The sequence below is a fragment of the Triturus cristatus genome, chromosome 10, assembly GCF_964204655.1.
Source record: "Triturus cristatus chromosome 10, aTriCri1.1, whole genome shotgun sequence".
In the NCBI taxonomy this organism is placed as follows: Eukaryota; Metazoa; Chordata; class Amphibia; order Caudata; family Salamandridae; genus Triturus; species Triturus cristatus.
In genome coordinates, this window is record NC_140593.1 from 1,143,045,487 (window position 1) to 1,143,069,808 (window position 24,322).

General features: G+C 45.3%; 1 protein-coding gene across 1 annotated transcript; it reads left to right on the forward strand.

Moving 5' to 3' along the window:
* Positions 1 to 3,870: 3,870 nt before the first annotated feature.
* Positions 3,871 to 24,101, forward strand: PLK1 (polo like kinase 1). The gene is made up of 10 exons (XM_085629487.1): positions 3,871 to 4,509; positions 11,320 to 11,488; positions 18,514 to 18,658; positions 19,298 to 19,391; positions 19,940 to 20,156; positions 20,687 to 20,839; positions 21,105 to 21,182; positions 22,189 to 22,343; positions 22,620 to 22,802; positions 23,256 to 24,101. Exons 1-10 carry the CDS (start codon positions 4,129 to 4,131, stop codon positions 23,460 to 23,462), a joined length of 1,782 nt encoding a protein of 593 aa, XP_085485613.1. The 5' UTR covers positions 3,871 to 4,128; the 3' UTR covers positions 23,463 to 24,101.
* The last annotated feature ends 221 nt before the right edge of the window (positions 24,102 to 24,322 follow it).

The window sequence follows — 24,322 nt, forward strand, 5'->3', positions numbered from 1 at the left end:
AAGTACACCAAAAGTAAAACACCGACATAATGTTGCAACCCTATTTCTCACAACTACTACACTTCCTTGATCACTGTTTGCATGGAGCCCCTTATGGTCTTATGTATTTTTATTAACAGTTGGACGCCCAACGTCCCCCCGTCTGATGCGTTCCTCCGGCAAGCCCGCCTGAAAAGTCGCGGTCGCTGCCCCTATTCTTAAAGAGTGGCTGCAGAAACGTGTGCCCTGGATCTTTTTACCTGACAGCTCTAAACACACCTCCATTATACGCTGTACCTGATACTGGTCAAGGGAGTACTGTCAGCGTGCAGTAGCAGGTAGCCTTCTGTCGCGGGGCGCAGCGCCAGATAAGACGAGACTGGGCGCACTGGACAATACTTTGCGATCTCTAGTTTGTTCAGCATGGTCACCCTCCCTACCCCCGCCTGGTCCGTTTTGGATCTACGTAGCCTAACGGTGAAGGCCCCGCCTGCCAACACAGTGTCCTGCTTGTTCAACGCCACCCCGATGTGTCCTGTCTTGACCTAGCTACAAGTTCCCCCATTCTAAAAGCCCTGAAGAAGGCCAGGCTAAAGGTAGCCGCGAAGAGGGCCGCCTCAAAAGCAGAGTGGGTCGCCCTGCCCACCCAATCCAGCATCCCTTGTAGCGTTTCGAAATCTATGGCTGCCCTGTTGTCAGGTGCTCGTGGCTCACTCCTGGCCCAGCCTTAGAGCCCTGCCCGGATCTAGAAAGACTTTGTGGGATCTTGCTGCCCCCTTAATCTAGCCTGGTGGCTGATCGCCGACAGGTATCCCCCAATACACGGTTGGCTCTTCCCTTGGTCCTTGGCCCACAAAATGAAGTCCTGAGTCCTGCTCTCCAGGGATGACCTCCCTTCTGCCCATGCGCCAGTTACAGTACAGAATTGTTCCACACACGCCCTGTACCGCTTGACGGTCCTAGGTGCTAAGGACAGCTCGCCTATCCCCCTCAAGCGCCTTACAGTTTCAGTAGGAACCATAGATGTGCTGGAAAAAGGGTCATCTACTCCCTCGCTCTCGGCCACGTCTCCCGGAACCTGTGCCACTAAAAACGAGAGAGAGCATCAGCCGCTATGTTCTGCACCCCCTGGATATGTCGCGCCCTAACTCTATGTTGTTAACCAGGCACACCCTCACCAGTTCCCTCAGTAAACACAAGACAAGCGGGCAGGATGCAGGCTGAGAATTGATGGTCTGGACCACCGCCAGGTTGTCGGACCAGAAAAGGACCCTACGTGCAGACAAAACAGAGGGCCATAGGTGGAAGGCCACTATTGGGAACAATTCCAGTACCGTAATGTTGGCTGTGAACTTCTTCCTGCACCACACATTGGGCCATCTCTGCGCGCACCACTCTGTGTCCGGGATGACCCCAAAGCCCTCCCTGCCAGACGCATCCGTGAACAAAGCGAGTTCCGGAGATCCCACCCAAGGTGCCCTCCATAAGACTGCGCCATTGAAGCTTTCCAGGAAGCTTGCCCACATGCTCAGATCTTCCTTCATCCCCTTGCTTAGCCTGACTGGGTGATGCTTCCTTTTGACCTTCTCAGTTGCCCTTGCGATCCTCCGTGCAAAAACCCTCCCCGCTGGGATTATCCTGGCGGCGAAGTTGAGCTTGCCCAGAAGGCTCTGCAAGAAGCCCAAAGTTACCTTCCCCTCCCCTATGGCTGACTGGATATGCCGTGCAAGGTCCTGGACCTTGTCTACTGGGAGCCTGGATTCCCCTGCTAAGTTGTCAAGTTCGATCCCTAAAAATGTTAAAACTTGCGCCGGACCTTCCGTCTACCCTGGCACAAGAGGGACCCCCAAATGACTGGCCAGCCGCTCGAAATCCCTAAGGGCATTGCTGCAGTCCTGAGACCCTTCTCTCCCATTGAATAGGAAATCTTCCAGGTAGTGATTCACCCCTACGACCTCATAGCCTGTCTGAAGAGCCCACTGAAGGAAGCTACTGAAAGCTTCAAAGTAAGCACAAGAGACTGCGCAACCCATGGGCATGCACCGGTCGTAAAAGTACCTGCCTTCTAGCTTGAAGCCTAGCAGGTGTTGGCTGCTTGGATGCACTGGTAGTAAGCGAAAAGCCGATTCAATGTCCGCTTTGGCTAACCAGGCGCCCTTGCCCGCCCTCCTGACTAGGTCCAAAGCCACGTCCAGTGTACAATATGTGACAGAACAAGCGCCTTCGGCCAGCCCATGGTTGACCGAGCCCCCTTCCGGGTAAGAGAGGTGGTGGATTAGGCGGAAAGCCCCAGGCTCCTTCTTGGACACCACCCCCAGAGGGGAAACCACAAATTTCTCTAGGGGTGGTCGCAGGAAAAAGCCTGCCACTCTCCCAAGTGCCCTCTCTTTCTCTACTTTGGCCCAAACAACTTCTGGCAGTTCTTTGGCTGACCTGAGGTTATCGGCTTCCCTTGCCCCTTCGGGTCCCACAAAAGGAATTTTGAAAGCCTCGCAAAATCCTGTTAGAAGCAACTGACTATCCTGTGTGAGGGGGTACTGTCTGAGGAGAGGTAAAAAGTTTGACAAACAGACTGGCGAAGGGCCCTTAATAGTGCCCCCATCTACCTGGTGCTGGCCTCCTGTGGGAAGTGAGGGGGGATTGGGTAGCAAAATCTGTGTGGACCAAGAACTTGCTACCGAGGGGGAGGGGGAGGGGGTGGTGGAAGGACCCAGGATGCCCCCTCTAACAACCAGTGTCCTGCTTACCTTTGGTGGTGCCTCCTTGCTGCGAGTGGCCAGAAACCGCTGGGTGGGGGCCCCCACATTTGTTGCACTAAGGCTGGCCGCCCTCTTAGGAGGGCCCCCTTCATGGGCCCGTGGCAGCCTGGCATTGTGCCGCTCGCTGAATGTATCCCTGTCAAGCCCTCTTCGTCTTGCACCCTGTTGTCAGCTCTTGTCTGCCATTCATCTCCAGCCAGCCTCTCGCGACGCGCTATCCACCCCGCTCACCCTCTGCCTCAATGCTTGATCTGCCTTCTTGACATCCATTTCAAACCCACAGAGGCATGAGACAGGCGCACAAATTCATTAAGCAACTATGGGGTTCGCATTGGTTTTCCTTCATGCACTGCCTTTCTTTTTCACTCCTCCTTGTATGCCTGCATGCATGCATAGCTTTCTCTTAGCAAACCAGTATGAAACAAGCATTTGCAATGCAATAGGTCTCGCATATACGCGAGTTGGAGCTATTGGCATTGTAAATGACAATGCGTTTTATTTATGTTTCAAAAACCAAAATATAAATAAAAGGCATTGTCATTTACAATGCCAATAGCTCAAACTTGCGTAAATGCGAGACATGTTGCATTGCAAAAGCTTGTTTAGGACTTGTGCCCCGCTAAGTATACGCTCAGCTTATACTTTTGGTGTGAAGCCTGTCACAAATAAGATGTGCCTGTAGAAAACTCCACACGTTGACACTGAACGAGAAGAAGAATGTTCATGAAACGTGATAGAAAGTACATGATCTTAAAAGTAGAAGTAAACTTACGAGACAAAAACGATAGATCCCAAATGACTAGCCAAGTAATACCGCTCTACTATTTGGGTTAAATAGGCAGTGGCTTGTCTTCGCTCACGTACGCCAAACTTCATTCACACGTATTTCACCGCATGTTGCTCCATACCGCACTTCAATATGACAGTTGTAGTCTTTTATCAATGTCCTCTGCACACCAGCTCTTACTTTGCCGTAGTCCTTTGTTTGTGTTTGGCACACCAAACGTTGTCCGCTTGCCAATAAAGCTTGTTGTTGTTGTACTCGCGTTTAAAGTTCCACGTCCCATGGAGCTGCGCGGTACGGAAGAGGCGGGGTCAGCGACTTTTTAAATCATAAGGACCAATCAGCTGCGCGCAAGCGAGTCTTAACGAACCGGCGGGTGGGTTTGAAAGTGAAACGGAGTCAGAGTGAGAAGTACAGGGAGCGAAGAGGTGGAAGAAGTCGGAAACTTCAGCCAGAGGATTTGCCGCAACCCCTGTACGCTCCTAACTCAACGCAAAAAGTCCTCACGTCCCCTTGTGGTCCTCCATTTGTTTTCATAGCGCGGACGCTCATTGCCTCCCGCCGACATCCCCCCTGTGGATCTCTACCCCCAAATCCCCCAACCCTATGTCCGCCATCCCCGGGAAGGCAGGTGCACCGGTCGCTGCGATGAAGCAGCCCGAGACGCTGCGGCCTCCGGCCCCGGTGCCCAAGGAGATCCCCGACATACTAGTGGACCCCCGCACCCGGCGGCGCTACAAGCGCGGCCGCTTCCTGGGCAAGGGCGGCTTCGCCAGGTGTTTCGAGATCTCCGACATGGAGACGGAGGAGGTGCTGGCTGGAAAGATCGTGCCCAAGAGCCTGCTGCTGAAGCCGCACCAGAAGGAGAAGATGAGCATGGAGATCTCCATCCACCGCAGCCTGGGCCACCAGCACGTGGTGGGCTTCAGCGGCTTCTTCGAGGACCAGGACTTCGTGTACGTGGTGCTGGAGCTGTGCCGGCGGAGGGTAAGCGGAGGGAAGCTGAAGGCCACAGGGCTGAACTTGGTATTGATTTAGGAGTTTATGGGGGAGGTGCGGGTGTAACACTAGTGGGAGGCTTAAAGGACTACTTTGCATGGATCGGTATTGGTGCATTAGGTTTAGGAGTAAGTGTACGAAATTCTGAGCGCATTTGTAGGCACTATGCACAATTTACTGACTAGCTACGTTTAATGTTGAAAGGATCACTTTAACAGCCAGAGGGGTCTAGCGGCCTTCATGCAGTAGTTGGCGCCTCTTGACAGTGGGTTACTTGCATAAAGGCAATTAAGGAGATGCTAATGGTAGTGGAATGGATGTGTATTGCAGAGATTTCAATCGCGCCTATTCTGTGGTCCTGGATTAGCAGAAATTGAGGTTAACTATCCTCCACAGTACGGATCACAACGCCCAGTTTTAAACACTTTCAACAACACTAGTCGGGTTCTGCATTGATGACCGCAATGTTGCCTTTTTTCGCCATTTTAAAAACCTGCCACGCCCTACCCTACAGCAGAGCCTATGCTGACCGTCGTGGAATCAAGACATCCACATTTCTTGCCGTGAGCAGTAGAACTAACCGTTAACATGTGGGGAATGATCATGCACCCCTACTATGACCATGTGTGGTGTTTGTAGCAGCAGAGCCTCATCCATCAAATCTCAACCCACCCAGCAGTCGTACACTCCCTATAGCCACCTTTCCCCAAATAGGACAAAACTCTGCGCTGTCATGAGAACCGTTTCTGAAACGTCACCCCTCGTTTTACGAAAGGCGCCGATTCTATGCAGAGGTCTTCTCCCGATAGGGAGTGTTGCGGTGCTAGGAACTTGTATTGTAAGGAGATCGGCGAATAAGAACTTTTACCGTCTGCAAACGCACATAGTAATTATGATCTTGCCGTGGTATCACCTGCTTCCTTGAGTTATAATAACGTAATGGATTTAATTTTGCGAAGTGTTGCAGTTTCGTGGCGGATGACAGCCGAGTCTGGTGGTGGTGTAGATTTACTTAACTGTTTGGATTGAGGTGTGGGGGTCAAAGAGAAAGGAGCGTTTGTTGTCTATGGGGTGTACTTCTTCTGAATTTAGAATCGGAACAATTCTAACAAGGAATTGCAAGCGAACACAAGGATGAAACCTCAATACTACACTGGGCACCGGTGGTAATGGGCTGTGGCTGTCAGATGTACGAGGAGCGGGGGTGCTAGGATACGTGATCTAGGCTGTGGGTGTATTACACAGCGTCTGTAACGCTGCCTGGGAACCTCCGCTCGAGGGTGAAAGCTCGGCATCCATAGGGACCGATTGACGCTCCCACTCGGTATCCCGGGAAACATGGAGGCGGGAGATGGCGCGGGCCACGCGCTCCAACTGTCTCAACATTCCATCCTGTAGCTGGGCCATGTTTAAAGGGCCGCGCATGCGTAGTGCCCTCGAGTTACATAGCTGCTGACTCAGCTGCGCTGACCTCCCTTGCGGTAGAGAAAACAAAACAAGGTGACGGGACAGCCCCCAGCCTGTGAAAACGAGCAGCTCTTGGCGTCCTGTTACTGACATTGGCATTTCTCCCTGCTAAAAAGGATGGGAGCGGCCCACCAGGGCCTGTTACGTATTGGGAGGTGTTTGTACCTCGGCCATAATCGGAGCCAGTAGGCATTTCCTGGTTGTACATTGTTTATGTATGTGTTAAAGCAGAGTACTTGTGCAGGCCCCGTACTATAGAACTATATCTGAATATCGGCAGTATACAAAATGAGAAGTAAACTGCACGCGGAGTTTTCTTCACATATAGGGTGCATGGAATACATCATACTTATCTTCGGGCAATGAATCACATCGTATACCGTTGGGGGTTAAAAGGTCGCTTTTATTTCAGCAACGACAATTTAATACAATCAATGAATTTGCATGTAACCCCACATGAAATGTCCCCATATTGATCCCCCATGAATTTTCTCCCACCTTGAACCTCGACCCCCAACCCCGTAGTTTGTCCTACCTTCTGCCTCATTCCTCTGTCCTGTTTTCCCTCTGTCCTAAGCTATTCTGCCTGCCCTAACCCTTCCTGCCTCAATCCCGTCCATATCTGCCAATAGGTAAAGGAAACCCAGTGATAACCCGGGAAGCTAACCCAAAATGATGGGCAACTAAATGAATAAAAGGGGAGGGTTGGAGGGGCACAAACTGCCGCGCTGCCTCCTACCTTAACCTAGGACCCCCAACTGGCACTAATTAGAATGCGGTGTTTGAAACCGCCGCGTTCTAAAGCATCCGCGCGCTCGGTCTGGGCACTACCATGCCCGAAGCCGCCCGGGGGTGGACATTGTTAGAATGCCGCCCCCATCGGGCAATGAATCACATCGTAGACCGATGGGGGTTAAAAGGTCGCTTTTATTTCAGCAACAATTCGATACAATCAATGAATTTGCATGTAACCCCACATGAAATATCCCCACTGAAATTTCCCCGTATCAATCCCCCATGAATTTTTCCCCCACCTTGAACCTCGACCCCAACCCCTTAGTTTGTCCCCCTTCCTGCCTAATTCCTCTGTTCTCCCTCTGTCCTAAGCTATTCTGCCTGCCCTAACCCTTCCTGCCTGCCTCAATCCCGTCCAAATCTGCCACCAGGAAAAAGCCTGCAAAGGCGTTTTTTCTCTGTCTCTCTGTCTCTCTGTCTCTCTGTCTCTCTGTCTCTCTGTCTCTCTGTCTCTCTGTCTCTCTGTCTCTCTGTCTCTCTCCCTGTCAACGCAGACCCAACCTGATGCTGAAATAGAAAATTAGTATTTGGATAACTTTCAAATTGTAACCAAGCTGATCATGGGCATAGCGGACCACTAAGCTTCCGCAATACCACCATAGCCCCATGTCTGTTTTAGATGATTCCAAAAATATTTAACAAATTAGGTGTGGTTGATACATTGGAATATTTTAGCCCAGGAAAAAACAGAATTTCTGAAACCTCGGATATCCTAAAAGCTCCAAAGAATAACTAACATGCAGACTTGAAATAATGAAGCTTCCAATGTGGAACAACAAGGTCTAGGCAGTGTTGGTACAAATGCCTCCCAGTAACAAAAAAATATGTAGGTTTGCACAGCACAGTGCCACATCCCTGTATATAAGGCCAACCTAGGAAAAAATGTTTATTTCCAAAATCATCTAGGGGGGTCATAACCCTGAAAGTACTTACCATAGAGAGAAATGCCTTAAAGCTTCCCCGCAATGGTGGTAAGGGATACATTCTTATCAATGTTGCTCAGAATAACACGCAGTATGTTGATGTTACTGCGTAAAGAGCCTACTTGATCATTGTTGCAACAAGCCGTATATGACACGAGAATTCGCACAAGCCCTTCTGTTATCAGCGTATGCTTAGCTTACATGAGTCCCACCAACATCTTAATCTTCATCCCACTAGAAACCATACCACCTGAAGGGGGGGGGGGCTGTAATGGGGCGCCCATCCCTCTACTTGGACTAGTAGGGAATCAGGATCTTTGTTCACTAAAAACATTGCAAAAAAGGGGTGTTGACCACATTTGGAACATTCATGGCTATATGTACATGGATCCTTCTGTCAGAAAACCTGTTAAAATTCCAGCAGGCTCCTGTAGCAAAATCTTGAGATTTTGCCGAAGTGCCCGCCCCTCTTAGGGTGGGGAGCAATAGCAAGCCCACTAGCAGTATGCATCGTAGGGAAAGGTCTCAGAGATGCATCTATTACACCCATTATTTGTAATCCACGTCACCCCATGGCTTCTCTGTAACTAGGGCTAGACAGGCTCAATCTTGTCACAATGAAGCCGGGCAAAAAAAAAACCAAATCTTGACTGAGCCTTTCTAATCGTTTCCAAGTATTTAAAATTGAGATTGAACGTTCTGGAAATCTTACACCGTGAAACACTTGCAAAAACAGAACATTTGTGGTCCCAAAATCCATATTAATGGGAACCCTGGGGTCTTTAAGGAAGCTCCCCAGCCTCCTCCCTAGAGCCTTCTTTGGATTGAATCTTCCTGTGCAGTAACATGAAACGCCACCACAAACTCCATCCCAAATCTTGTCTTTTGGTACGCTTGTCAAGACATGACCCCAAGAGCATCGACATCCCTGTATATGGATAACTTTTAAGACCGATGACTCTTGTCCTTACCATCCTTCTCCTTAGCAAATTTACAAAATTAGATTCTGTAACAGTGGAGGTGCCCCATTTTGGCAACAAACCTAGCCTCCGCGGCCTTACCCAGCAACTCCGGTTGCTTTACGTTTCCTAGAAACGTTTTGAGTAATGAATATCCATTAGCGGCTCACCTGCTTTACTGGGCTTGATTGATGTTGAAAGCTTTTCTTGCTGGCGCACCAGATGCCTTGGAAAAAGGCTCCAACTCCTCCAAATCCCTTCAGATTCTTGTATCTGCAAAATATTACTCGAACAATCTTGTTAGTAAATCCCCCCTCCCTCTCACCCCCCCCCCCCCCCTATTTTGAGAGAAAAAATACTATTTTGACAATCATCACTAGCAATCTCACCCTCTCCCAAATCAGATAATTCATCCTCCCCAATAGCATGAAACCCCTTGACGAGCCCCACTGCAGGCTGGTTGAGCTCCATCGCCCACGCCACCATCAAATTGTCGGCAGATCCCCGCTTTTTGAACTGCATCTTTGTGAGTGGACGTAGGCATCAGAAAAAACCCGCTCCGAGATTTTCCTTTTGCTGACAAGTAGATGAACAGGACGCTTGATACCTATTCAAAAGAGTATTGTTGCACCTGATGCCCTTTTGCAGACTTGTCTTATGGTTGGCCTGCAAGACACTAGCACTCACAGACACATAGAAGGGAAACAAACAGGACGCTTGATACCTGAAGCGAACAGGACGCTTGATACCTGTTCAAGGCACATCACTGCACCTGATGCACTTTTGCAGGCTTGTATTATGGTTGGCCTGCAAGACGCTAGAACTTGCAGACTCGGATGAAATAGCAATTTTCTTGTCCCTCCCCGTTAACCCACATCCATTTTCCTTTTTTCTTTACCCCTTATGCTCGCCATTAACCCTAACTGAAAAATTCACTTACGCTGCCAACTTCAAAGCAGTAATAAAGATTGGGGGGGGGGGGAATAATAGGAATATCCTAATTAGTAGTTGAACTTAAAGCAGTGACCAGAACAACAACAAATTTGCTATAAGTCAAACCCCCCACAGGTAGCGCCATTACCCCATTTTCTACCAAAAACACATCGTGTCAAAAACTGACCCAGCAAGCCTTGGACCAATAAACCATTCTACTCTGCGTAACAAAGCAGCTCGAAACAAAACTACCAACGACAGTAAAAACTCAGCCATGATCCCTACACCCCATATGTAAATTACAAAATAATTAAATGGTATAAAGCCAATTGTATAATCACTGTCGTAATATATTCGCAAGCACTTGGAAAACCCCAAATTAACACAAGACATAACAATTTTACCTTCCCGCTAGAAAAGTTGATCGGCTCATCAAAACAAAACCCCAGAAATAAAGATTGGGTCATCTAAAGACATTTGAAAAGCATTTCATATTACTGCTAAAATACTTAAACCATTTTAGCACAAAAAAGCTTTTAACCGCTAGATGGCAGTTGCATTTCTCTACAGTTTACCACCAAATTGAAAACTAAATTAAAACAAGCTCCAATAACCACTTATAACATCACAATTCGTTTAAATAAACAATCTCTGAGGCACAAACTGCCACGCTGCCTCCTACCTTAACCTAGGACCCCCAACTGGCACGAATTAGAATGCGGCGTTTGAAACCGCCGCGTTCTACAGCAGGCGCGCACTCAGTCTGGGCACTACCATTCCCAAAGCCGCCCGGGGGTGGACATTCTTCAAATGCCACCCGAAATCACCCATAGTGTGCAAGATCTTCCACGATTGCTTTGGTTTTGTTCATTCAGGATTTCATGGCTCCACAAAGTGCATTGTTTGAATTCTGAAATACACTTTACTGTCAAATGCTTTCTCCTCTCCGCAGCATTTCTATCACAACTAAGACTAGCTAATTAAATACTATGTTCGTCTGCGGGCTACTAAAAACATTCATTTTTAATCTGTAATTCGTTGCTTCATTTTTGCTCACAATCCCCCAAATTTGTTATTGGCGCCACGAATCGCTGGCATACATGCACTTTACAATGGCTGCAAAACCAGTAGTTGAAAATCTGCACCATTGCGGCCATATTTGCAGCTGCACGTTTGACTTCTGGCCCTTCATTTTCATATTGGAAGTAATGGTTTTGCATGGATTCTGCAGTAGGGTTACAGGATATGTCCTACTTGTCCGGTGGACAAAAATATGGAAATTTGTTGCCCTTGACCCAAGCATGTCCTGGGTGTCGCGCTATAGAAATTCCACACCCCTGTTTAAGCACTGAAGACTCCACTGAAATGCCATTTGTGTTTTCCTCATTATGGGTTTGCCACCATGCGCCATCTGCTGCATAATTTGCAGATTTGACAGTTTCTTAATCTCTCTGAAAGGGCCTGATGTGGTTGTGTAATGGGGGGGGGGGTTTCTTTACAGTTGATGCTTGGATGCAACATTATCCTGATTTTTAGTTGTTAAAGACTCCAAAAAACCTGTCAGACAATGCCGCATAATCTGCTTTGTTTTGTAATACCTTTACTCATTACAAAATTCTTTGTATGCATGGACCGAACCAGAGTGAAATCTTCACTTGAGTTGAAGCAAGAATGGTTGCTTATTTGAGATGCCAGTTCTCATGCTCTGATTATCCTTGCAGTCTCTACTGGAGTTGCACAAAAGGAGGAAAGCGGTGACTGAACCAGAGGCCCGATACTACATGCGACAAACCATCCTGGGGTGCCAGTATTTACACCGTAACCGGGTCATCCATCGGGATCTCAAGCTTGGTAACCTCTTCCTCAATGATGACATGGAGGTGAAAATAGGTAAAGCTTTGTTCAGTGACGCAATCTAGGTGTACTGTTAAAATAGCCCGCCCACACTGAATTGTACAACTACACCGGTTGATGTCAAGAAGGCCAGAGGCAGGAAGAACATTTTTCTGCCATGTAACTTTACTTGAAAGGCGATGGTCCTAAGTACAACCCAACTAATGTCAATGCCTTAAAACTGCATGAGAGCCTATGGCTGAAGGGGAAGGATTAAAACCCTGATTTGTATGTACTGTAAAGCATTGATTGCATCTGGCTGGCGGATTTTATCACTACCTGTATGCAATATCCTAAAGTAGATTTTCTATTCTAGAGAAAGTTAGCATTGTCTCCAAGGTCATGCTTCATTGATCTGCAGATGCAGACTGGATGCATGGCCTCTCCTACCAGGCAGTCTCCTCGTGATTATGCATTGGTGCATATGCTCTAGTTATCCAGTGTCACATCTTAATTAGTTGACTTATGGTGGTGCTGGGAAGGAGAGGAGCTCAGTGATGCCTTTCACTCGCTTGTCCACTCAGCTGACCCCTGGTTATGGATGGTATAGGCTGTGAGTTTAATATGGTTCGAATAGGTCCTCTTCGCTGTTAGACTGAAGTTGTCCTTATTTCTGTTTAACCGACTTTTTTTCTCTTCGTTAAGCTTACTGCAACTATTGTTCAAATAATGAAGTAATTGCAATTCTTCTTCTCTCCAGTTCTGAATAACCTTTCTTTCCCCTACTCATCTTGTAGGTGGGAGAGGTGTCGACCCTGGATGGCCCTGTCCACAACAAACTTATATGGTTCCTGAATAGCTTACCTAAAGAACTCGTAGCTCCTTCTATGTTTAGCAGCAACCAGGGAAGGATTAACTAGTGTCTCCGTTTCTGCCAATAGACCCTACAGTGAAGTTGGCTTTCTAGTTTGTGCTCTGAGCAAATCGTTTTTATATGTATTTGTTTTGCCCCATTCACTTTTTGGATAGTTCATTGTTTTTGTTGTGCCAATCCATGCAGCAACCTGGGAGGGATCATCCTTAACATGTGTTGCACTCTTTCAAAGGACTATACCAGGTACTGAGAAATTTTAATATGGACTATGAAGCCCAACAGGCAAAAAATATAAAGATGTAATCCCCAGCACTAAGACGCACATGGAAGTTCACCACTTTCTAGAGCCAAAGACTTGTCAATTTGGTCTTCAGCTGTTTACCATTGCGTGGGCCTGAGATTTGATCACAAGCTTATCTGCGCACAAGCCCTCCCTATCCTTCCAGAGGGGTGCTTCGTGTCGCAATAGATGGGCAACTTTGTTTTCTTGATAACCAGTCAGTAACTGAGGATAATCTTTACCACTAATATGGAAGCTTGAAAAGTGACTCTTCCGAGCACTCCTTTAGCAGAGTTAAAGCTGTACCATCGAAGACTTGTGAAAAGGATTTGGAAGATAAAGTTGGCATTGTAAGTGATGAACATAACCATCGCATTGCCCTTCTGGTGTGTATTTGTCATAAAATGTACAGGCGTTCATGATAGACCCTGGTAATGAAAGTGTTGAAGGGAAAGCACAGAATCCTATTGCTCAATAGATACTCTTGACAACTTGGCTGCAATACTTGAAGATAAATCTGCCTTCAGCCATTAGTATGCGGTTTAAAACTCCACTTTACCTCTGACATCAGAGTATGACCAGTCTTGAGTTCTTACTCGTTAAAATAAGTGGATGTCGCCACTTTTAAAAATAAACCCTGCAGAGACCCAATTCATACTTACTACCAAATGTCCGGTCCCAAAGTGGACATTGTACAGTGCGCCCACGACACATGAAGAATCTACATCCTGAATCAAGTTGTTTAAATATTGCCCGCTGGCCTTCTGTCAGCCCACTAACTCTCAATTGGTTACCGAGGTTACCTCTGCAGTACAGGTAGTTTTACTCTGTCCTTTAGATGGATCAAAGGCTGTTCCAGTAGGCCTGCCATTGTTCTGCCCCACCTCTTCGGACTATCATACATGCAGCTTCCCAGCTTGTTGCAGCTCTACCATATTAAGGCATGGTCGCTGATTTTAAGCTAGAGTTGAATTAAAGATGGCTTTCATAATCTATAAAGGAATAGTCAGTTTTTCCACTGAAGAATAAACTCCAAATCAGATGAGTAACAATTGGTAGAAGTCCCTAAAACCAGAAAGGCCAACTTGTAATTGTGCATTTGTTTGCCAAGCTCGGACTGTGGAACTTCAGCCTGGATCACATTGGAATAAATCCTAACCATCTGTATTCCAAAAATTTGAAACTGTACTTCAGACTTTACAGCCCTGTAACACTTATGCGAGTTTTTGTGTTTACTACAGCCACATTTTGTAATGAATCTGTAAAGCAATTTACAGCCCTTGTAACTAGGTCTATGCTACAGAATTACTGTTGCAAATAAAATTGTTGTTGGGCATGGCAAAGATGCCATGGCAATGCCATAGATTAGGATCCTTTGTACCAACAAAACCGTGCTCCTAATGCTTGGTGGTAAGTGGACTCTGTCTGAACATGACGTCCTAATATCAATTAGCATTGTAGCTTCCAATCTGAATACATAATTGGTTAGTCTGACATGACCCATGAAGAACAGATGGGAAAATTGCCTGATCGTAGTATTACAGGTCTGGTTAACTCTGCACTCAGATGTCTCGCTAGTCTAGAGTGAAAATGTGCGACAGGCACAATTTAACCATAACACAATAACACTGCATATGTTGCAGGAACTGGAAGTCTGGGGAACATCTGTGGGAGTACGTACTCGTCAAAGTCTCTTAAACGGCTCAACATGACCCTCTTAATCACAAGCAAAACGTAACTACTGTCTCCTGTGACATTGGCCTGGTCCGTGTTCACATGATTGCAGCTATCTCAACTTCCTCTGGTGCACAGTTCACCTCTGGTGTTGCCAAAGGGCTCCAGATTACCAGAAAGCCTCAAGAGTTCAACCTTCAAACACCTGGATACCTGTCCGCACACCCTACCCTTATTAGGGTGCTGCAGATCTGTGGGAGTCTCTAAACTATAGCAGTGGGAAAGCTGTTCAAAACGCAGTAATCGCGAGTTTCTCACAGTATTGCATGTTAGCCATGTAGCTTACCATTTATTGTGGCTTCGGTGTACTCTACAGATATGGTGTCAATATGGTCTGCCTTCACAGCGCGGCTGTCACCAGACAACTAAGTGAGAATCCCCAGAAGAGGCGCTTTGGTTGCTCCCAAATGTTGGGAGCTAGTAAATATATTGATTGGACAGAAGTTGTCTTTCCACAAAAGCTCTTGCCTGCCATACATCTTTGATGATTTTGTTTATATATCAGCTGCCTGAGCTCTGATCTTCAGGAGCACACGCATGACCTTGTTAGTCTTACCTAACTAGATAACCATGTTGCCCTAGCATGTTTGTCGAAAGTAAAAAACGGACAGTGGCACCAATCCACAAACGCCAATAGATAATGGGAGTCAAGCACTGCATGAAAGGTAACCCAGACATTTTCTTTTAATGTGGAGGGGTTGGTGTTAAATTCTGCTCAGCCAGTGAGACTCTAGTACAATGGAATGTAACAATCCCTGTTAAAGCTAGGCAGTTTTTACGGTTTAGGTGTTAGATTGAATATAAATTGTGTAAACGGGGTGTGTTGTATTGTGTTGGCGATTGTCTGATTGAAACCTGTGAGAGGTTTGTATTTAAAGTCAGTGAGTTGGATGGCTGCATTTGTAATCATTTATGCTTGCGTCGATTGTTTCCACTTGAGCATTAAACAATGTACAGAAGCAAGTAAAGGAGGTATCGGACCAGCCTTCCTTGGCATGGGCTAACGTTTTGCCTTCACACCTCCTGCTTTGCTGAATTTGTTTGTTGGCTTTAAGAGTCTGATTTTGAGTTAGTTTTTAGAAAGGTGGATTTTTCTTGTCCCGTCCATCTGTCTGGTCAGTGGCCAGGTTCACATTACTTTGAAGAGTCCTAGTGTTGGCATTTGGGTATTCCTACCAGTTACCTGGCAGGGTGACTGAGTAGCTGTACCCAGCCCCACTTACACCTCAAAAGGTCTTGCCTCCTGCACCCACAAAGGAACAGGACACCAAGCCTGCCCTGATGGTCCAAGATCATTAAAACATGCAGTTCCTTACTATTGAAGGCCTGTTTGTCCCAATAATGGTGGCAAGCGGATTTTATTGAGCGCACATCTTTGAAAAATAACAATATAAATCAATCTAAGATGGCGTACAGTCGTAGATTTTCGCACAAGTATTTCTATTTTCATTAAAAGTAGAGGAAGGGGTGCTAAACAACTTATAGAAAGTTATCTTAAGGCTTCTGCAAGGGAATAAATCAACCGGTCCGAACCATCATTCCTTTCGGTGATGTAGACTGATCACTAGTTCCATAAAGGGAGTTTTGGAAGACTTTAGCATGTTGTGTATGCATAAGGATGACTGGGTGATGTTCAATGTGTTAATGGCTGTAACCCCAGTTTTTTTTTTTTTATAAATGACCAAACTTCCAATGGGTGAACTCTCCCTTCCATGGCAGCTTCCAAAAATTCTGGTGTTTTGCTGTTTCAAGATAAATGAAGGCAGCCATTGGGGGACCACTATTAAGGCCCCAATTGCCACCTTGATTTAGAGTATCTGTTGCCAGTAGCTATTGTAGGATAGTTCTCACATGGCTTTGTATTCTTAGCTGCTTGGAGTGCTAATTGATTACACCTTTTTGTGAATGAACTAGGGTTTTGGTGGAATGGCTATGGACCATTTCTTGCGTCTGAAATGGTCTTGTCTGATAACTAACCTAAAAGCCTTAGCGACCTAACTGAGTTCAAGTTTTAGGTGTAAAACTAACCCTTAATTGTGTGAACAGTGACATCCCTTATAGTCCCAGACCTAGTTTAAGGTGCTACTTTGGTAAATGGAAGGAGAGTAGGTTCGGTCACTTTTGGGGGAAATCACAATCTTATTGGTTGCATGGGCCTCACTTATCATTCAAGACAGGATGCTTTTGGCTTCCTTTTTTTCTTTCTTTCTAAAACAGTCCTTTGCTCTGGGGTTGGGTCCTATTTTAAGAGTAGCATTTCAGGTGGTGTACAAATGTAGCATGGATGGAGTAATCTAAGGTGCAAAATAGTAATTGCAACACTTATTGGCTTCTAGGAGTCTAAACATCACACTGAATGATGCCTACAAACTTGTCTTCTGGCCACCGCTGGTTGGTGTATTGGATGTACACAATAGTTACTACAGTTTACAGGAGATCTAATGATGAAAATAAATTGGAAAAGCAGCAGTGTACAGGCTCTCTGCCCTTTATTTAAAAATAAACACCGAACCATCAAAATTCGTAGGCCTGAATCCTACATCTTTGAAGCATAACTGGAAACCAATGCTTAACCAAGGGTCATTAATTGAACTGATCTTCAGGCAAACTTGGGGGCATGTCGTGATTGAACCCCAAGTGAGGCCAGAGGTGGCGTGCTGATAACTCTGCTTAAGTGAAGAAAAATTAGCTGCAATTGGCACCTCTAATTGGCCATCACTAACATATTTTGTCACTAATATTTGTCTGGGAGTAGATGTCAAAGGGAAAGTGACTCCGAATCATCAAACCTGCTGCTAGACTGGCATTATCAAAGTATATGAATATAGAACAGTTTAAGCATCCACTATTGTTACAGGTAAGTAACTGTTGGGTGCGACTCTACATTGTGAATTAGGTTTATTACGATAAACTAAGTCTAAAGCGGCTTCGTGCAATTGTATATGCGAGGATGGACTATGCTGTGAAGACGTGTTAACCACACTATAAAAATATTTTTACTTTGTAATCCTGCATCCCTGAAGTTAACTTTTACTAACTTATGAATAATATCAGGGGTGTTTAATTCAATAAAGCTACTTGTCAATGGAACAGGTTGCTTCATAAATCTTCTTCTGTTACAAAATCCACTTGTCCCTTTGGTGCCAAGTAGTGCGGTGACCAATTATGGCAGCAATCTCGTAGGAGCTCTTATAATAGCCTCTGATTATATCAGAGATGGGACCATAGGGTTTGAATGCTAGCAATTCCCTTATTTTGCCACTTTTAAGTCTACGTGCTGGAGGTAGCAGTAAACCATAGTTCCCCCACTGTTGGCACACCCTTTTGCGTCTGTGCAAACCTACCGTCAATGGTTTTTATAGGGTTTCTTCAGCTAGTCTGTTACAAAAACCATGTCAAAAGAAGACTGGCGTTGGAAAAAACAAAATGCGGACCAATGTCATACCGATTGGCTTTGTCAATGCTTTTCGTTCCCTATGCTTTTGTTGAAACTGGTTACTGATTTTGTATTATGGATATTTTGGGGGGGGGGGATAAAAGCCTGCAACACGTTTTACTGAAAGATGCTTCAAAGAATGGGAACTTACATTTTTTTTCATAGTTTACGAAAACGTTTTTCCCAGGTGACATCTGACAGAAAGCTGGTCTTTCCTCAGGAGCAGGCATCTGGCGGTCTCTTTGCGTCTTCTGATGCAGGATAAAATGCCCATCTGAGACACACCCGTTTTGTTGTCTGCAGGGTGGATACGCAATGCTCTCCAGGGCATGGTCCAAAGTCTAGACAATTTAACTTTACTATTTGTACTAAAAGTAGCTGCTAAGACTGCATGTGTGGTCTGGTAGCTGTGGTACGTTGCCTTCCATTAATAAGAATTTGTCAAGATTGTACTCTACTCAGTATGAAAGTAACTGGATGGACTTGTGAAGTTTTGCGGCTCCTACCTTTCAGATGTATTGGGGCGCATGTACATAACTGGAGCAAGCGTTCTTGTGTCGCTATTTTGTTGTATAGATTTAGATACTTTGGTCACCTATCGGTATAATGCTCTTGATATGAATAGCCATTGCCTGCCATGCTGGCACTTTGCCCAGGTGGCTGGGTTTGGGGAGGTGTAAGGATTTAGTTTTTATTGCTAGGATTGCTCAAATTGTGCTCCTGCTGACTGGCATCTAAAATGTGCTTCCTTTAATTAGGTGACTTTGGTTTGGCGACAAAAATAGAATTTGATGGTGAACGCAAGAAAACGCTGTGTGGGACTCCAAATTACATCGCTCCTGAAGTCCTCGGCAAAAAGGGTCACAGTTTTGAGGTGGACATCTGGTCCCTTGGCTGCATTTTGTAAGTACAGCTTTGAAGAGGCGGTCAGTATTGTGCTTTTTAAAGGTGGATTGTCTCCATAAGTGACATAACACAGCAGCGGGCTATTACATTATCTAATACTTTCATTGAATGCTGTTTAGAGGCAAAATCCTCCATCTAAGACCTTGCTCATAACCCTTTTTGTCCAGAATACAAGGATGTTCCTTTATTTATTTTTTCCTCCAGATGTTAATTTTTTTGCTTCAGTAGCCCTTTTGGTTGTGTTAAAACTGTGTGCAATAGTTGAATGACTTGCATGCTAATATTGGTTGCTGGGCATTGCTGTGGGCAATATCCACTCCACCCCCCTCTCAAGGAATTGCACTGAAGTGTGGAAGGAGTGCTTTTTCAAAGGCTTGTGTACTATGGAATATCCTTTACAGTGGCAATGGATAAGTATGAATGTTCAACGGTTGCAGTAGCATTGTTAAAATGTAGTGTGCTTCCCACAAACGCCACAATGTTATGTTGTGGAGTAGATCAGGTGAGACTAGAGTGGAAATATTAATTAGCACTGGCTGTGATTTAAGCTCAGTCGTCCCACTTTCTGTGGGCAGTATGGTCTCGGACTATTTGAGTTTGGTAATGACCAGTCCTTTTCTGCTCTGTGTCCTCCAGGTACACACTCCTCGTTGGAAAGCCGCCCTTTGAAACATCCTGTCTCAAGGAAACCTATATGCGAATCAAAAGGAATGAGTACACCATACCAAAGGTGAGGTTGTACGTGGGAGCTCATTCTGCTTGGTCTTGTGTAGTTATAATCCGTTTGATGGCCCTTGGTGTTAATGGTGCGTGGCTTGACTAACTTGCTGTCAGATCCATTGTATGGGTAAAGTGCATGACCGAATTATCACTGCTGCAGTCTCTTCTCAGTTGGTGTTTACGTGATCAAATATGAAGACCGTTGTCTTGTGACTTTTTGGGGCTAGTTAACATGGCGCTCAATTTTGCATAAATGCACAAAGTCTGACCTAGCTGCTCATGTTCATCTAGAACCCTCAAATTTCTAAGGGTATTGAGAAGGGGTGAGGCACATGGTTCTAAAAACCCTTTGAATGAAAGGTGAAATATTAGGCTGATACCAATAAGGATGGAGGGGCTTCACACGAAGGGCCCTATGATGCATCTGGCTCCAAGTTCTTGTATGATTGGCTCCAGTCAATTGCTTGTTTTGTGAGTAATATATTTTACTTCCTGTATCATGGCTTCACCTCACCCTTTTTTTTTTTTTTTTTTTTTTTTTTTTTTTTTTTTCTTCAGCACATTAACCCAGTAGCTGCTAATCTGATTTCGAAAATGCTGCAGTCTGATCCCAACACACGCCCCACCATTGACGAGCTGCTAACAGATGATTTCTTCACGTCTGGATATATTCCAGTCCGGCTTCCCGCCACCTGTCTGACTGTGCCTCCTCGGTTCTCCATCGCCCCAACCAGTATTGAGACGAGTCGCAAACCTTTAGCTGCTCTCAACAAAGGTAAGCATAACACTGCCTGCTGCACTCTACACTTCAAAACATTCACCCCTTTCCACAGCATCTCAGTGCCCAGTTTCAACTGGCATCTTGGTGGGAGCGATTGGTCGGGAATTTACATTCAACCAGAACTGTTTCAAACATCCAGTGAGCATGGCAGACAGTTGTGTTCTCGTGCACTGCACTGATTCTTGCCCTTGTGTTCAGCCTCCTGTTATTTTATAATCCAGTTGACTTCTAAAAAGGCCACTTATCTACTGCTCCAGACAGACTTTTTGTCCTCTCTTTGGAATAGTTTGTTTTTTCATGTGTGCACGTTTAAGTTTTTGTGTTTTTTATTTAGGACGTTAAGTGGGTGGACTTAAGTCCGACCTCAGTAAAAATGTTTTGGCCACCAACAAATAGTCTACCTCGGTTTACATAGTTTTTGTCTTCGTTTTCAGGGGGTGGTATTTAAATTGCTAAGCAAATTCTGGGAGTGTACTACACCTTTATTCAACAGAAGTTGATTAATGTAATCCTTTCTTTATCAGGTCCTGAGAGTCCCATGGTAGAAAAACAAGCAGTTACTGAAAAGGACGATGAGGTGATTACAGAGCCCTTGGACTGCTACCTTTCAGAAATGTTCCAGCAGCTCACCAGCGTCAATGCCTCCAAGCCTTGTGAGCGACCAATCATCCGGCAAGGTGAGCTGAAGCGGTGTAACATCTGAGGTGTAAGATTGTACTACTTGTGATCTTTAGGGGGTGAGGCTGATAGTATCCAGTGTTTCTAGTGTAACCTATGCTGGTCACCTAATCTCGCTATGACCTGGCATTAGTAACTGGAAGCCCGGGGGTGCAATGGAAAATTGACCAGGTGCCTTATTCTTTGATCAGACTGGAGATTGCACTAGAGTAGCAGTAGCCAAGCCTTCAGTTCTCCTGTTAATCAATGTGCTTTGTTTTTCAGAGGAGGCTGAGGATCCGGCCTGCAATCCCATATTCTGGGTTAGCAAGTGGGTCGACTATTCTGACAAGTATGGATTGGGTATGTATTTTGTATGGTTGTTGGCAGGCCTAACCAGAGTACAAGATATGTAGTTTCATGTAAAAACAGCTGCTACTAGAGTTGGCCAAGCAAAAGGGTACATAGCCTTGCGTAAGCAGTGTCCTAGTGGGAGGAAATTCATCATGGGGTTTCCTTAATATTCATAAACCTTGAATACAAGTATTGACATCCTGGAACATTTGCCTTTTTAATCTAATCTTGGTACTCTTTGTTTTACTTCAAAGTGCTGTTCCCAAATCTGATTTTTGCAGTGAGGGTTGACCTGGATAAGGTGGTGTCCCTCACTTTGAAGTGACACGAGTGCCCAAAATTTTGTAATGGGTGGCACAGACTACCTTAATTTTATGGTTGACTTTTTCAGTTTCTCATATTGCCCATAAATGACTTCTGTTCAGATGAAACCAACTAGTTTGGACAATCCACTTGAAAGTTGGGCTACAGAATTCCATTCTTTAATGTTGATCCTTTAACAAGTGCAGCATAATCGTTGTAATCTGGTCAAATTCTGTCATCTCCCAGCTTAAAGGGCACATAGTTTAATTCTCTTATCTTGCCCTGAATGTCAATGAATATTCTGACTGTCAGAAGCACATGAGACATTGTAAAGAATCCCATCAGCTAAAGGACAGTTAAGTAAGTTAACCAGAGTTACTATGATCAAATGATTCTGAGCATATCCATGGCAAAAAAACATTTCCTTCTGGGCTGAAGTTGGGCTGAAAGGTGGTATTTATGAAGAGCTCTCTGACCTAGTATAAACAACTTCATCTGCTGTAACTGCAAACACCTGAACAGGGCTTCATGAACTCTGGGTTCACAGCAAGTCTGCATGTTCATCGTGGCAGGCTGGTCTAGAAGAACAAGTGGTATTATTCTTTCAGTGTTGTCATAACTCCTGGCAGATTTCGCTTTTGATTTAAGTCTAGGTACTTGATTTACAACTGTCAAAGATTGAGCTGTCTTAACTCCTCCCTTTCTCTGGCAGGCTACCAGTTGTGTGATAATAGCGTTGGTGTACTGTTCAATGATTCCACCCGCTTGATCATGTACAACGATGGTGACACCCTGCAGTATATTGAGCGGAATAACGCAGAGTCTTACCTAAATGTCAGATCCTACCCCACAGTCCTGACTAAGAAGGTGAGTCTTGGTTGCTTGCTCAGCACTATATCTCCAATTTCCCAATTCTCTTGACACTTCCATTCACAATCTCAAAGCACAAAGCAGTCGTATTGGCTCATGAAAGATTACTTGTCCTAGTGGTGTTTGCACCCCTGTTTTATTTACTTTGCTGTACTTGTACAAGTGTGGGTGCCGAAGTCTGACTTATTCCAGTTGTATTTCCTTTCTGGGTTCAGCACTCTGTTACGTGGATGAAGTTTGCCTTGCATCTCAAACCTTTTCCTCCCTCCCCAGATCACACTGCTGAAGTACTTCAGGAACTACATGAGTGAGCATTTGTTAAAGGCTGGGGCCAACATCACACCACGTGAGGGCGATGAGCTGGCTCGAATGCCCTACCTCCGAACCTGGTTCCGCACCCGAAGTGCAATCATTCTTCACTTAAGTAACGGAACTGTGCAAATCAACTTCTTCCAGGTCAGACTTGTATATAAAGCCAATCTACGGGTACAGAGTATCCACAACTTAACTGGACTTTTATGTTCTCTATCGTTGACTACTGGGTTGGTGCTAGGGGGCCTGGGCATGCATGGTTAGCTAACTTGACCCGCCATTGAGGTTTTTTTTAAATAAAATGCTGAACTAATGGGTTGCATCCTACCGCATTACAGTTTGGTATGGGAATTGACTTGGATGTGTTGTAAGAATTGTAATGTAAGTGGATATGTAGTGTGATATATATCTACTGCCAAAAAGTGGATCTCCTCTAAACCAGCTGCCTGTATGCTTGGAGTGGAGTAAGATAAATATAGCAGCCACTTGGGATGCCTTCCTGGCTGGGAGAGGGGTGCAGCGATTTCTGTGAAATGAACAAAATGGCATTGTCAAATTATGCAGTGGTGGGTGCTAATTTGATTCCTATAATTGCAGGATCACACCAAGATAATACTCTGTCCCCTGATGGCTGCTGTTGCCTTCATTGATGAGAAGCGGGACTTCCGCACCTACAAGCTAAGCTTGATAGAAGAGCATGGTTGCTGCAAGGAGCTTGCGAGTCGGTTGAGATATGCACGTACCATGGTGGAGAAGCTCAAAAATACACAATCTGGATCTGCACGTGCAAAGCCTTCTGTCTAGACCTGGTCCCATCTGTGACTGCAGTTTGCACTTGTAAAAAAATAAATAGTTTTATTTTTACGTATTAAGTGGGGGTCAACTCCCAGTCAGACATTACAGATGTGTCCCTATACATGTAAAGGTAGCGGTATGCTTCTCCCAAGTTTGACTCGTTCTGAGCTACACACCAACTAACTTTGAACATGTACTGGTAAACCCCCACTCCAGATCACTTCTGCAACCTGCTGGATCTGGGGTATGATTCTTTCCTGAACAGACAATACCGGGATTAAAGCCACAACAAATGGAAGCTACACGTTCTCTCCACTGGTGTCCTGCCACTGTGGGGAGTGAGTCCTTTTTCTAACGCTGGCTACTCCACGTCAGATGAAATTTAATTATGCACAATTCTGTGTGACTTTAAGCTGTAAGGCAAATGCACAGCTGGTTCCTACTCTAACCTCCAAACGGCCTCTAATCAAGAACTTATTGAACTCTACATTTCAGTGCTGTTTTGGAGACTTTCTGCCTGTCCTGTATGTTCTCTTTATGTTGAGATCCTGGTCTTACTCTGTTGGATCTGTTATTTTAAATGTGCCTCTTTGAAAATACTGGCTTAAGCCAGTGACCTTTTGTATATTAAATAGATTAAAAATAAAATGCATCTCTGTATCCTTTAGCTTCTCTATGGTAGGGCCAGGCAGGTGTTGGTTGGAATGTGTAGTTGGTAATTCTCCTTTGTATTTCCAGACTAGTTTATTTTCTTTATGCATGGGTGTCTTCATCCCTCCCCCCCCCCCCCCCCCCCCCCCTCTCTCGGTGAGACCAGTAACTAAATTGTTTTAATTTTTACAGAGTTTTTTTGTAGCGCAAACTTTACC

Excerpts from the sequence above, each read along its gene's own strand:
- PLK1 (XM_085629487.1), top strand. The coding sequence starts at position 4,129 with ATGTCCGCCATCCCCGGGAAGGCAGGTGCACCGGTCGCTGCGATGAAG. Across the intron at positions 4,510-11,319 it reads TGGAGCTGTGCCGGCGGAGG|TCTCTACTGGAGTTGCACAA; the intron begins GTAAGCGGAGGG and ends TTATCCTTGCAG. Across the intron at positions 20,840-21,104 it reads GCGACCAATCATCCGGCAAG|AGGAGGCTGAGGATCCGGCC; the intron begins GTGAGCTGAAGC and ends TTTGTTTTTCAG.